The 14,973-nt window shown below is 39.5% G+C and overlaps 1 protein-coding gene across 1 annotated transcript in view; it reads right to left on the reverse strand.

Moving 5' to 3' along the window:
- Positions 1 to 1,067: 1,067 nt before the first annotated feature.
- Positions 1,068 to 14,973, reverse strand: part of NKAIN3 (Na+/K+ transporting ATPase interacting 3) — a 205,971-nt gene continuing 192,065 nt past the window's right edge. The window contains exon 7 of the mRNA XM_009889790.1: positions 1,068 to 1,496. Coding sequence (XP_009888092.1) covers positions 1,483 to 1,496 — 14 coding nt within the window. The 3' untranslated portion in view covers positions 1,068 to 1,482. The remainder of the gene's footprint in view (positions 1,497 to 14,973) is intronic.

Below are 14,973 nucleotides of genomic sequence, written 5' to 3' on the forward strand. Positions count from 1 at the left end.
ATGAGCATCCCCATTAGGTTTGTATCGATAAATTACGCAAATAATCTTTAGAAGGGAAAGAATCAAGACAAGACTTTTTCTAGCTCTCATCTGCTCAGGCTTGAAAATACATGATTCAAGAGAAGACCGCAAATTTAGGATCTAAATGTTGCTGGACCAGAAATTACTAGCGGAAGACTGTTTAGGATATTTATGAAGGAACTTAGCGGACCTCTGCTTAGCTTCTTGTGGAGAGGAGATACACATATCGGAAGGAACGTCCTTCCTGAGAGCCCCAGCAAAGAAACCATAAAATGAGCAAGCGCACAACCAAAAACAGCCCCAAAACCCTGATGAATTTTCTGCTGAATGCTGAGGCACACAGGCTCTGCAGTGAGATGTAACTCTCTGGGGCATAAAACTGTGCACAGCACTTCATACAGTAATTAAGAAGAAAGAAACAAAGTGTTCTGTTAAAAAGACTGCCAGTTCCCCAGAGAAAATAGTTTTGTGTATCACTTTATGCTAGTGGTGACAGAATAGAAAACAAAATACCACGGAGTTACATACATGTTCTTTGTCTAGAAGTATTTACAAATAACTTTACAAATTTTTACACACATTTTCAGGTTTGCTTGTTCACTATTAAATTAAGAGCAAAATTAGTCCCCAGAGGCTTCTAAGGCTTCAGTTGGTGCCTTGCACTGTACATTCATGCTTGGCTTCTTCCTGGGAGAAGGGAGGCAAAGGGTTTAAAAATGTGCAAGTCACAGACATCTGAAGAGCTCTGGATGTAAAGGTTCCTAGAGACCGACATCCATAGAGCGGTCGTCCTACTTCTCTTCAAATCAGAGACAGATAGTGGTGGTGGGCAAAAGAGATTAGGAAAGGAGAAGGAGCCATATATGAATTGCAGTAATTAGATGAGTACATTAGTGCTGGAACATCTGGGTAAGAAGAGTCATAGATCAATTCCTACTGCATACAGCAGTTCAAACAATGCAAGGAGTGGACAATGTGATTTCAAAATACAGCACTGAAATGATCTCTTGTACACTGTTAGGGTTTGACTCCCGCTGCCTATTTTGGAGTCAAAATTACTGTTTACTGACACAATCTTGACCAGGCACAGTATGATTATATCAGTCCAAAAATACTGACTTTTTTGAGAAAGACGCACCTTTCTCCTAGTTTTCACAGGTTGTTTTGTTTTCATGCCTTAACACTAAATGTTGTAAAAATATTGAAATTAAAAAAGAAAAAAATTTACAATTTACAAGTGTCCATATAAGTAAATTATTCAAAAATTCAAGATCATCTACAAGGATCTACGAAATAACGATGCTGATAATGACACTGAGCCTGTGGGAAGAACAATCCACATGCCGTGAGAAACGGATGGTGGGTTTCTTCCAGAACGATGAGTCACAAGGGTGGTCTTTTCTTCTAAAATCTGTTGCTTCAGCTTCAGCTACAGCAGCAGAAGTCTTGAGTCCATATTCATTACTTACTTCGACCTAAAAAGCAGAATATAGGAATTACAAATTAAAACCTATTCTGTTTACCTTCTAATTTGCGAGATGTAAATTCACATCAGCTTACTCGTTAGTGACTAACGAGTAAGTAGTGACCTCTGGTCACTAATTTCCTCAGCTGTAAGACCCACCTATAAGGTCAAGAATGAATGGCTAAGGACAAAGCGGTAGCTTTGTATTGTTGTACCACAAAGGTAAAAAACATTTGGTGAAAAAAATCCCACAAGTGGAGAAACATGTCTGAAACTCACATAATCATAGATTCTTTTTAGCATAATATATTCTAACAGTGTAAGATGTATTTTCACTAGGTGATAAAATTCAGACATGACCTGATTACAAATATGTGCATCTGAGCTGGACTCACACTATTTGTAGTCCTCACCACAACCATAGGCCTGCTGAATCTATGTATTCTCACATGACTCCCTGTAAACCATGTTCACGTGCATGATCTTGGAAAATCTATGATGGTCTTTCATAGCAATTTTACACTGGGTAGAGTCTCAGGAGAAGATACAAACAGGACGGGGCCACACAGACCTATCGCGGAGGGGTGACCTCTCCACTGCCAGAGTTTCTCAGACGCTGAATCAGTCCCATGAGCAGAAGTTGGCAATGTCCCTAGAGATGGTAGGGGCATCCCTAATTGGAACTAGGGATTCAGCATCTGTCCAGACAGGGTTGCACAAAGCTATACTAGCACTGGTTCAGACATATCCAAACAAGAATAAGGCACATGTAAACTTTAACTTCTGCAAACCACTAACAATAATAATGATAAAAAAAACAAACCACATTTTTTTTTCCTTCTAATCCCCATGCTTTTCTCTTTTCTGTGTAGCCATATATGAAGCAATTCTAATTACTAACAAGAGACCTGACTGTTGATACTTGGCTTGAAATAGAGGAAAACACAACAGTCGTCTTTATAGTCCATGTGCCTTAGTCACAGTGAGAACTTGATGGATTTTTTTCCACTCACACTCTGTTGTCTCGTGCCTGACACACATCTTAACTGAAACTGTGTTCAGGGCAGAGATCCTGCTTCTCCTTGTCTGGTAGCCTAATGGAGTTGTAGGCAAAATGAAGAGCAAACAGACAAGCTATGATCATTCATATTTGCATTAAAAAATATTCCCCGTGAGAACAAGTTCAAATTTAACCTCTTCTCAGGAGTGAAAAGGAAAACTAATCCTAGACTTGCTAATCATTAATAATTATATCAGCACTAAGCAGACATTATACTGAATATGAGTACTCACCAAAACTAGAATGCCTTCTGCATAGTTTTGATGAGGCCACAAGACCTTGTGTTTTCAATGGGCTCTGTTTAGTTAATTTATGAACTAAATAAGGGAAATAGAGGTGGTGAGGAAAAGGGAAATATAGCCAAGCTTTCATCTATAACAAGCACCGCTCTAATTTTTCCCATGAGTAAAGTGGTAAGGATGGCAAGAATCTGTAACCTTTATTAAGACTTTGAATGTATCAAACAAGGACAATTAGGGCTACAAAGATGATTAGGGGGTTGGAACATCTCTCTTATGAGGAAAGGCTGAGGGTCTTTTTTTTTAGTCTAGAGAAAAGAAGACTGAGGGGGGATCTTATTAACGTTTATAAATACTTAAAGGGAGGGTGCCAGGGGGATGGGAACAGTCTTTTTTCAGTGATGCCCAGTGATAGGACAAGAGGTAATGGGCACAAACTTGAACACAGGAAGTTCCATCTTAACATGAGGAGGAACTTCTTTACTTTAAGGGTGGCAGAGCACTGGAACAGGCTGCCCAGAGAGGTTGTGAAGTCTCCCACTCTGGAGATGTTCAAAACCCGCCTGGACACCATCCTGTGCAACCTGGTGTAGGTGACCCTGCTCTGGCGGGGGGTTGGACTAGATGATCTCCAGAAGTCCCTTCCAACCCTGACCATTTTGTGATTCTGTGATTCTGTAATTATTCACATTCAATTCTATGAGAACAGAAATGGAGATTTTCACAGCCTGGATACCAGAAGTCACATTTCTTAGGGATACTATGGATTCTCAGGCTATATATAACTGATACAGATAGCAGTTAACTCATCAAAAGAAGTCAAGAAGGCTGATGTGCTGCAGAGAGATAAACACCTGCAAAGTTCTGGCACAATCAACTGACCATTCAAATTGTTTCCAGCAATTTGGCTTTTAATTCAGACTTTGATCGCTGATAGTATTTTTCCTCCCTGCTTAGGTAAAGATCCTCTCTATCTTTCAATGCATAAAACCAAAACATCAATAAAGAAGAAAACACAATATAATTTGTCTTCCAGTTTTATATTTCTAGCAGCAATAAAGAGGCCAGAGAGGGTCCTCCCAATTATGCAAGAATACACGGGAATGGGAAGATGTGATTTATTCTCCAGTATTGCAAGCTCAGCAAGAGCCCCAAAATCCTTTGAGCTACTTAGCCAAAATCTGCTACCAAAGAACAAATTCTCAGATTCTGAGACTTTTCTGCTGCAAAACTAATGAACAGATTTTGCAGGAACATACGTGTAAGTCCTTTGTGAAAATGTCCTTTTTTCCTCTCCTTTAGTTATAGTAAGTTTGCTAAGAAAGTGGTAAAGATTTATTCACCTAATACTTTAAAATTAACCTCAATATGGGTTTAGAGATAAAAATCTTTTATGGAGACATATAAATGTTGTAGCTGTGGCTTTCTTCCTCCTGGATACCAATTTTGCTTCTTCACTCTCTAATAGTTTATTCAGAATGGTCAAAACCCCATTTTGCTGTCATCTTTCCCACAGAAAATGCAGCAAAATTGGCATTTAATGAATTATTACTGAAAACGCAGATTCCAGTGTAGAGGGTGTACTTAATGCTATGTCAAACTGTTCATTGTTTCATTTTGTTGTCTTAACCTGATATTTCTTCCTATTCTAACATACACCATCATAGTGAGATAGGGCTTTTCTCTTTTTTAGGCCTTCATAATCATACAATATTTACTCACTAAAATTGACTGAAATTTTGTCTGTGTTTATTTCTACAAACTGTAAACTGCAACATGAATGAAATATATTTAAAAAAACATGCAAAAATTAATAAAGTCACAAGCAAAGTCCAGGTGTCAAGTGCCCACACAAAACATTTGGTTAGCAAGTGTCCACTTTAAATTAAAATTCCCAGCACATGCACACTTATACACCAGGAAAAACCTTCAAACCCATTACAATTCTGTTAACTGGTAAGTAAAATACAGTAAGTCATTAAATCAGTTTCAGTCAAGTAGCTGCATATGGATTTCATGTTATATTTAAGATGCATGACAGGCCGAAGGTAAATTTAAAGACAGAAAGCATCAGGGCAACATCTTACAAGCATGAAGACTTTCTAAATGGATAACTTCTGTTTTACCACTCATACTTTGAAATATCATCTACTTGAAGGTATCTGAGCTTCTGCCAAAATATATGTACTAGCAATGTCTCCCGATATCTCAATTTATTGCAAATAAAATGAATAGATATGCATCCAAAGTTACTCATTAGGTTGCAGAGTAACAACAGTCTATGAAAACATGTGATTTTCATGGTGGGAGCAGATAAGTGATGATAGAGAGATCATGAACTTCCAGTGAAACTCTACAAATAGGTAGATTTTAAGCTGACTAGCAGTTTTTCAGCAAACATTTTTCTTTCGGTAGCTAGACAAATGTAAAAGCTTCTGCTTTTCCATAAATGGGTTAATCTCATTAAGGTTTCTGCAGCAGCAGCAACCATAAACCAGCTCTTTTCTTGCTAAAAAGTCAGCAGGGAAGCAATTCCATCCTTCACTGAGAGCCTCTCCTTGCGTTAAGCCGAGGCACGACATGGCAGACATGGTGATATATACTAATCCTTGCTTTAGCAGATATGTCATCGATGACAAAGTGTCCTTACTCCCATGTTTTATGCGGATTAATTTTTAATTAAGTTCTAATTAAAAGATAATTAAATTATTAGTAACCTGATGCCAAAATTATTTCAGGAGAAGGTTAGCTTTCAGTCCAGTTAGAAGGATTAATGTGGTCCGTAGGACCAGAACCTTACCTACAGGCTTTACGGGCTTTAACTCAACATGTTCCTGGGGGGGCTGTCGGTAGGAGTATGTGTCAAGTCCACCTATGAAATCAACTGAAAATACAACAGTTCCAGAAATGAACAAATGGAAATGAAAATATGCCAACTGAAAAAGAAATATGGACAAATTATGTTAAAAATAAAATAGTAAGCACATGCACAGGTTTGCGTACGAGAAATAAACAAGTAGGTAAAAATGCTGTGGAAGCTGCTTACAGAAGGCTCTGTGCTCTGTCTTCTTTGGGGTCCCTTTAGCCCTGTGCCTGGCAAGACAGGCTACCAGTTGGCTAACCAGACACGCGCAGTCCTGCCAGTGTGTGCACAAAAGGAGCACTCAAGGATCTGCAGAGTACGTAAACAGAAACCACTGCGGGGTGATGTAGCTGCTTCCCTTTAGGGCAATCTCAGCATATACTCCATAATTCATTTTCAATCTGTTTTTAGAAATGTAGGCAGTGGAAACAGTTTAGCTCACGAACCTAATTTCACCTAAACTTTTACAAACCAATGGAATCGCAGGGATGTAACACAACAAGGAAAACCACAGGGGTGTCCACTGAGATAAGAATCAACAGGTGAAAACTTAATTTAAAAAAAAAACCACAGCATCTTCTCTGGAGGAACTTGTGGGGACAGGAAGCCTTTGCAGAATCCTTCCACTTCCTCTCAAGATTTCTGTGTCAGAAATAATGTGGGGATATCTGCCCTTGATAATTTTTTAGTTCCTTCTACGGTCACCATGACTTTAAAATAAGACATTTGAGTCTGAGTTTGTATCTTGTTATTTTTGGTAAGATTTTAAGAAGCTTCAAGAAACCATATGTCCAAGCTACCCTAGAAATCTAAAAGCAGGTTGATGGAGAAACTTATTTTTCTATTGATTCAGAAAGGCTTTTTGCAGACTCGTGCAGAGCTAACAAATTCACAGCATGTTAGGATTCTTTGGTCACATGGAAAGCAACTGCCTTCATTTGTTTATATATAGGCATATATCAAAAGCTCTAAGCAGAATTTAGATCCTTACTGTGTTAATCACTGTATGAGCACCTAATAAGAAACAGCTCCTTCCCAAGCAACGTATGTCCTAGGTAAACAACGAAAGAAAGAGTGCGCATCCAGAATGAGGGGATGGGGAAATGAGGCTTAGAGATTGAAGGACTGATGAAATAATATCCTCTGAAATCTGTGGAAATGCTCCTGTTGATTTTAGTTGCCTCTCCTCTTGAGTCCAGGAAAGGGGTAGCTTGTCTGAAAACTGAACATGATGTACTTCAATCGCACAGCATCACCTTAGCCGCAAGAGTTTTTTTCTTTAAACTCTCTGAGCAGGACATAATGCTGAAGAGCAAGCCCAGCCTGTGTGCCTGCCCTGGCCTATCTGCACCTCCTCTGTATACTGGATTCCTTTCATGTTGCAGCTCTCCTTCAGCATGCTGTCACTAAATAAAATAACGTACATCAAATTTGACTTAAGCACTAAGGGGACCGAACCCTTAGAAAGAGACATATTTGCAGACACCTTTTTGTAAAAGCTGATTTTTCAAATACATAGATGTCCAATTTAAGACATAGTTAGTGGTTCATTTTTTGGAATAAATTGTGTCCATAGTGATATAAATTGCTTTTGGGGTTATATACTTCAGTTTTCCCTGCTCTCTGAAGGGTTGTTGTTTTTTTGTTTGGGGTTTTTTTTGTTTGGTTTTTTTTTTTTTACTCTGGACATGATAGAAGGAGTTAGAAAGTATGTTTTTGAGATAATTCACCACTTCAGAACCACACATTGCTCCTCTTAACAATCACAAGCATCATCTGAAACTGTAAGCAGTGAGAGAATTTAAAGTAACTAACTTGTCCTCCTACCAACAAATCTTTTGGAGAAAGAAATGAAGTCAATATGGATTAATGATTGACAACATAGACATGTCTTTGTCTGACAAAGAAAATATAGTTAATAGCACCATCCAACAAGTTTTGAGATGAACTCCTCAAACCTATTTAGCTGAAGCTTTTTCTTTTGCAATCCAAGACATGTTATACAGTATAAAAATTGAAGTTTGACTTAAAATTCATGTGAAGCTAATTCTCAGGGCAAGAAGCTGCTCTATCACACAAGACAATGGAATGTGCCATTTTTCATTATGCACTCCATTTTATGGCTGATAGCTCTTTAATATGAAGATTCATCATTAGTTATTTGAATTATAAGTTAATTTTAATTTAAAAAATTCAGTCTGATTTTAGCTGATATTTTCACCACGTATGTCTAGTAGACTCCCAGGACTAAGACCGCAAATGGACATTAAACATAGAGATTTGAATTTTTATTTTTGTTTGGTTCAAAGATATTACTATGTACATTTCACTTCAAAGACATCCAACTTTGATAAAATATTTTAAAACTTCACATTGGCTAAACTTTTAGGATGCGTATATCCCTCTTGGCCAAAAGTAAACAGCAGAAACATCTGTATAGGTTTCCCAGTGGGAAAACATTAGTTTAAGGACGATATCGAATAATCAATTTTGTTTATTTCTGGTTTGTGGATTATGGATAATTTCTGCAGTAGATTCATAAGACTATAATAATTAACTTCAGAAAGTTGCATATGCCTGGAAGAAACTTCAACAAAAAAATAATTTTCTACACAGTTCTATAATTCTATGCATTAAATTAAAAACAAACAAACAAAAAACCAACAACACAAAACACAACTTGTTAGCAGTAGGGATATTCAGTCACTAAACAAAGAACACCCCACGGAGTCCAGTCATTAACTACAGTCATGCAGAGAGAAACTTAAAATCCTAGGGAGAGGATTTTTTAGCACCCCACAGATAATAGCGGGCTACAGCAGAAGCCAGTTATTTTATCTGCAGCTAGCTGCAAAACATGATCCATATTCCCAGGGAATTGCTTTTTCCTTGTGTCACCTCAGTTTTGTGGTCACGCTGGATGCTTAATGGCCAGTGTGAAATGTTCCTTTAGAGTTCACTACCTGCTGGGCTTGGAAGTGCAAATCTGTGCTGGCTGTCCACCGCGGGTAGTCCATTAAAATGATGTTCACTCACTCACGGGCCATATCAGAGGAACGGTTGTCATAATCTGCCTGAGTGAGAAAAGAGCAATATGCTGCTGGCTGAAGAAAGTGTATCCACTGTCATCAGTAATTTTGCAGGTTATTCTTTTCTAGACGGGTGACATTTAGGTTTGCCTTACTACTATTAATCCAGCGCATTCGCCCATATGCCAGTTAAAATTTGCTTTCTTTTGAAGTTAGAATCAGAGCTCTGCAAAAATCCTTCCTCCTTTCCTGCCTTCTCATCTGGAATTCAGCTTCTCTGGCAATATCCCACTGACCTGCTGGCAGGCCCCGTGCAAACAGCTGCCAGAGCTTGTCAGCCCATTGGTATATTACTAATTTCTCCTTTCAAAGTTGGCAAATTCTAAGCGTGTCTGGAGGTGCAGGGTATGAACAGAGCAGCGATATGCAGATAGTACTATTCTTAGCAAATCCTGCAGCCTCTTGGCCTGGAATACCTTAGATCCTATTGAGGTTTGCCTCCCCATTTTATAAATGAGAGTAAGCCCCAAAACTGACGGCTTGAATGGCTGACACCTCCAGCTGTCCCCTTTCCAAGAAAGGGGCAGGCTAGCAGCTGCTTGAATGTGTGTTTTTATGTAGAGAAGATTTTATTAACCTATGGGGTTCCAAATGCTATTTTGCATTGAATTATTTTCCTTGTGCATAGATTTTTTTTAATGGAAATAAATTAATGCAATTACATTCATTAAGAAAAGGCATGTAACTGGCAAGGTCTTCTAAGTGACAGATAGTAAGAAAAGGAGCCAAAGTCAACAAGAAAGAAGAAGCAAAAATGGGGGATTGATGATAAGTTAGTGCTAGATGCACGAAGTCCAAACTTTGGACCTGCCAATGTTTGCAATTGTAGCTTATATAAACTTTCCAGATAAGGTTGTGGGGTTTTTTTTTCCTAGGCTTTCTACTTTTTCAGTTGCCTTCCATTCTCAAAAGACACACTGTTCTTACACCCTTCACTGAACCAGCCAGATTGACCCAGCTATCTCTGGAGCCAATACTGTCCATTTTCCCCTCTTCATACTGAGTGTGAGCACCTAAGCCTCAAGTCACGTAGCAGAAGAATCACATAACCCTTTCCCGGATCCCAGGGATAGGTTCTCATTTATGTAGAGGACTAAAGGAGGGAAAATGTGTGCAAGACAATTAAGAAAGGCAGAAGAAGAGACATCAGTAATCATATGTGGCACTGAGATTGCTGCTCTGTCTCTATAAAGTACTAGCAGACTGTAATCAGGTTAAAACAGGATAAAGTGGTAGAAAATGACTAAGAGACAACCTTTTACATAAACTTTTATTACTGGAAGCTAGAAGAGGTGTATTTCAGGGTTCCACAGCAATTATTAAGATTTTACACCAGATTTTCTTAGTCTACTGAAATAGATTGTCATTTTTAAAACAGCCCTACATTGTGACATGTATGTACCACACCTCTGCAGGACTGCACTGAAAGAAGCATCCTCTCACAAGCTGCCTTAGAAAGGGCACTGCTACGGAAATTCTAACTATGATCTTCGCTACTGAATGCCCTCCTCATTTTATCAGTGTTGTGACATCCAAGATGCCAATATCAGATATTGAGAGATTTTTTATTCTCCAAAGATATGACTGCCCAGTAGGATGAAGGAAGTACAAGGAAGATCAAAGATGTTAGGAAGTGAAGATGGCTCAAAACTTCTTAACCCAGACCTCCCCAGTCATTCCAAATCTGAAAGTACCTTCCCAAAATGTTCTTTGTGCCATGACTTTGAAAGCTATTTACAGCCATACCATCCCATTACTGAAGTTAAATGACAGGCTGCCTGATTATGGTTTGTTTTTTTTTTTTCTTACACTAAGTATTTCCCAATCACTTTTCAAGTGATTAAGGACTCCTGGCCCCTACATGGGAAAAGTCCTTAGAACACAGTCATCACACATAAGGTCTATAGGAAAAATACTTATCACAAGTTCATTATCACTAATTTTGTGTCAGAAAAGAGTATACTTTAAGTTGCAAATGTGTAGGAATTCTTTCCTTTAGGCTTCAGGAAATATCAATTTTTTGTGATGTGCTATCTGCAAACCCATATGCATAATGTAAGTTGATGAGGAATAGTTTTCCATTTTGGTCTAAAATGTTATGTTGCAATCTCTCTAACGACTTATCAGAGCCTTATGTTTTTGGCAAAGCAGATCAACCTGGGCATCAAATATTCCATACATCTCAGCATAGTTGGCTATGACACATGCTATTCATCAGCAATGCTGTCTAAACAAAATATTTCTGATGATATGCTTTCTTCCTATGTAAGTCAATATTTTTTTGTTCCTCATGTTAATGAAAATGCTAAGATTTCAATAAGAATACTAACATTTTTTTTTCTTAATTCTTCTCTTGATGACTAAAATACTTGTCTAATGACTAAAAACTAAACAACTTGTTACTTATTTATGGAAAAAAGCATATGGATTTGAAATTTACAACACTTTAAAAACACTTCAAACAAAGAAAGCTTTTTTCTGAGGCTTATTTTTAACGTGCTATTGCTAGTTCTAGAATAAGATTTCAAAGACAGTGAAGGGTAGCCTTCTTTCTGCCTATGACCAAAGTAAATTGCAAACAATTCCTATTACAACTGTGTACATAATATTTGCACAGTAAGAAAATTAGAAATGTGAAAAATCTTAGCTCCCTTGTTTTCACTAATTACCTATTTTCCCCTCTCTGGCACCCTTTCTGATCTATTCTGTTTTGATGCAGAATGTGCTGGGATTCCCTCTTTTTCTTACCATTAAAGTTACTATACTGCCAATGTACAAATTAAACCAGCAAAGGAAAAATAAACCATGCATAAAAGATATCAAATGCCCAGAAACGACATCCGTCAATTACGTTCACACGATACCAAGGGCAAAACAATGGCATTGAGTTTTCAGAACACATGCTCAGCCAACCCACTAAAATGGCAGCTCAAGCAGTCAAGAGTAAAGACTGTTGTACAGAAAGCCGCTACAGCTTCAGTCACGCCTCCAAACACACGATCTTCACGATAAATGCGTCCAAGTTGGCTTCAGAAGAGACAGAACTTTTTGAAGTTATGCTTTGATCTTGTTTGCTCTTCTGATTCAGGGATATATGTTATGTATTAGCATGCCTTTATATTTCTGCTGAGTTTGATGCCATAAACTACAGACTTCTTTTAAAAATGTTTAGTGAAAATGCTAGGACCAACTGGAATTGATCTATGCCACTTACAGTTCATTGCTAAGTTGCAAGTTACAGGTTTTGTTCCTTCAAGTTGTATTTTTTTCCCCCTATCAGTTGAGTCCCACAGGACTCTATTTCTGGCTTGTTGTTCATCCTATCCATACCATTTTCTTTTTGTTTCAGTAATTTGTCAGAACGATCCAATTATTTATTTTTGAGACAATGTTTAAGTACCCTTATCTGCCTGGTTATTATCTACCCAAGAATATCACAACTCCTGTTTCTAACCTTAGCTACAAGTCACAGATGCTGTAATATGTGAAATTAATGTGCCCTTATATAATGCAGACCCTGTTCAACTCAGTTGAATAATTAAATATAAACTTCCTAGAGCAAAGTATTTACAAGATCAAATACATGACATACAGCCAGGCCTTTCAGAACATTTGTGGCATTTCATAGAATCATAGAATCATAGAATGGTTTAGGTTGGAAAGGACTTTGAAGATCATTGAGTTCCAACCCTCCTGCCATGGGCAGGGACACATCCCACTAGACCAGGTTGCCTAAGTCTAAACTTGCCCTCTTCCAGTTTGTAGCCATTCCCCCTCGTCCTATCACCACATGCCCTAGTAAAAAGTCCTTCCCCAGCTCTCCTGTAGGCCCCCTTTAGGTGCTGGAAGGAGGCAATAAGATCTTCCCGGAGCCTTCTCTTCTCCAGGCTGAACAGCCCCAACTGTCTCAGCCTCTCCTCACAGGAGAGGTGCTCCAGCCCTCGGATCATCCTCATGGCTCTCCTCTGGACACGCTCCAGCAGGTCCATGTCTTTCTTATGCTGGGGACTCCAGAGCTGGATGCAGTACTCCAGGTGGGGTCTCAGGAGAGTGGAGTAGAGGGGCAGAATCACCTCCCTTGACCTGCTGGCCACACTTATTTTGATGCAGCCCAAGATACGGTTGGCCTTCTGAGCTGCGATTGCACATTGCTAGCTCATGCTGAGCTTCTGGTCAATGAGCACGCCCAGGTCCCTCTCCTCAGGGCCGTTCTCCATCTACTGAGCCTGTATTTGTGCTTGGGATTTCCCCGACCCAGATGCAGGACCTTGCACTTGGCCTTGTTGAATTGCATGAGACTGGCTTGGGCCCACCTCTCCAGACTGTCCAGGTCCCTCTGGATGGCACCCCTCCCCTCCAGCGTGTCTACCTCACCAAACAGCTTGGTATCATTGGCAAAGTTGCTGAGGGTGCACTTGATCCCACTGTCCATGTCTGCGACAAAGATGTTGAATAGTACAGGTCCCAGTATCGACCCCTGAGGAATGCCACTTGTCACTGCTTTCCACTTGGACATTGAGCTGTTGACTGCAACTCTTTGAGAGCGACCGTCCAGTCAGTTCTTTATCCACTGAATGGTCCACTTTTGGAGGAAAGGATTTCTATGCATACATGAAAGTTCACTTCATCTATTCAAAACAGAAGAATATTAACATGCTTTTAAAAAGTAAGTTGTAGGACTGGAAGGACTCTTTTTAGCATTGAATGATTCTGGATTTTTGTTCTGACCTTCCCAGGGATGGAAGACTGTTACTGAACTTTGCTGCTATCAACCTCTGTGACATGGGATTTGCTTCATGTGTTTTTATCTCTACTTGGGTTAAGAAGAGTGAACAGGAATGAGCTGAGGATGTTGGGGCGAGCGCGTCTGTGTGCATGGCACAGCACAGGACACAAGCCAGAGAGGCAAGGAACTGCCAGCCTGGTCCTCAACCTGAGGCTGCAGAGGGGAGCAGCAAATCAGGCAGGTCTTAGAGACGATGGAGAGAAGGCACAGCTAAGAACTGTGGAGGCCAACCAGAGCCTGCTGCAATTCAAGAAACCAGAGACTTGGCTGAGACTTAAATGGGAAGCGTGGTTCTCCAATCAGATGGACACAGACAACGAGAGAGGAAATGTTATAAGCCTCTCATTTCTATTCTGTAGGACCCAGTAACTTTGAGTTTACCATTTAAGAAGCGTACTAATTTATAATCAAATTAATTCTGCCTTTTTTGAGTTTTGTGTTTTGGTTTTCTTTGGGAGTTTTCTATAAAGGGGAGCGTGCACATCTACTTCAAAGTTCTGGCTTACTAAACTCTCTCACATTCAGCCCACGTTGCAGTTTTTCTTGTCTTTTCTTTATAGCCCTATTTTCAAATCTTTGCTTTAAAATCTGCTTGACATCTCTGCCTGTTAATGCCTTTTGCTGTCAGTCAGGAGAGTCTCCTTCTTCCCTGACCCTTCCTTCCTTTATTAGTAGCTGACTTTCCTGGGATCTGGGTACAGAACTACCATGTTTACCTTGACAGACTTGATATCTTCAACTTGATGCACATGTCAAAACATGTAGTTCCAGTAGCCTGAGAGGTCAGGTATCAGCTTTTACAAAGAACACTTATCTGGTGATTTTCCGCTTTATGATATCAAGCACATTAACACTTTGTAACATTTTATGTCCACTTCAGATGAGGCAATTTCCATTTCGTCATCCTCCTTTTTATCATCCTGCCTTTGCTCCCACGACCATCAGTGACATCCTCTGTAGAAATCTCGCTACACCACGTGTCATTTGCTCCTTAGTGTGGGGTGTTGTATGCATTCTCTCCTCTGCAACTCCTGCTCACAGCTACACCGTGCTTAGTGGTGGTCTGCTTCAATCCTTGAGGGGGCAGACCCCAAGGCTTTCTACCACACATCTTCCAGCATTTCAGCCTTTTTAAACTCCAAACTACTTTTTTCCTCTGCTAAGCAGATATTGGTGCCTCCAGCGCTGCAGGGGCCTTCCTCTTCTCATCTCAGCAGAAAATCCCATGTTCTCCCTCTTTGACTAACCAGTAGGTAAGCTTGTGGTCCTACTGTGCCTTGTCTGAATTCAAGTCTACAGATCAGAAACAGAAGTGGATAAACTCCTTCTGTGATCTCCAGATTCTCAGTCTTCTCCTTTCAATCTTTTATCTCTCTGGATGAGCACAAACCAGCAAGCTCTCATCTTCTGTTTCTTTTTCTCTTTAGTTATTCAAGATGGGGAAGCCAGC

This window comes from Charadrius vociferus, unplaced genomic scaffold, assembly GCF_000708025.1.
Source record: "Charadrius vociferus isolate BGI_N301 unplaced genomic scaffold, ASM70802v2 scaffold167, whole genome shotgun sequence".
Lineage (NCBI taxonomy): Eukaryota > Metazoa > Chordata > Aves > Charadriiformes > Charadriidae > Charadrius > Charadrius vociferus.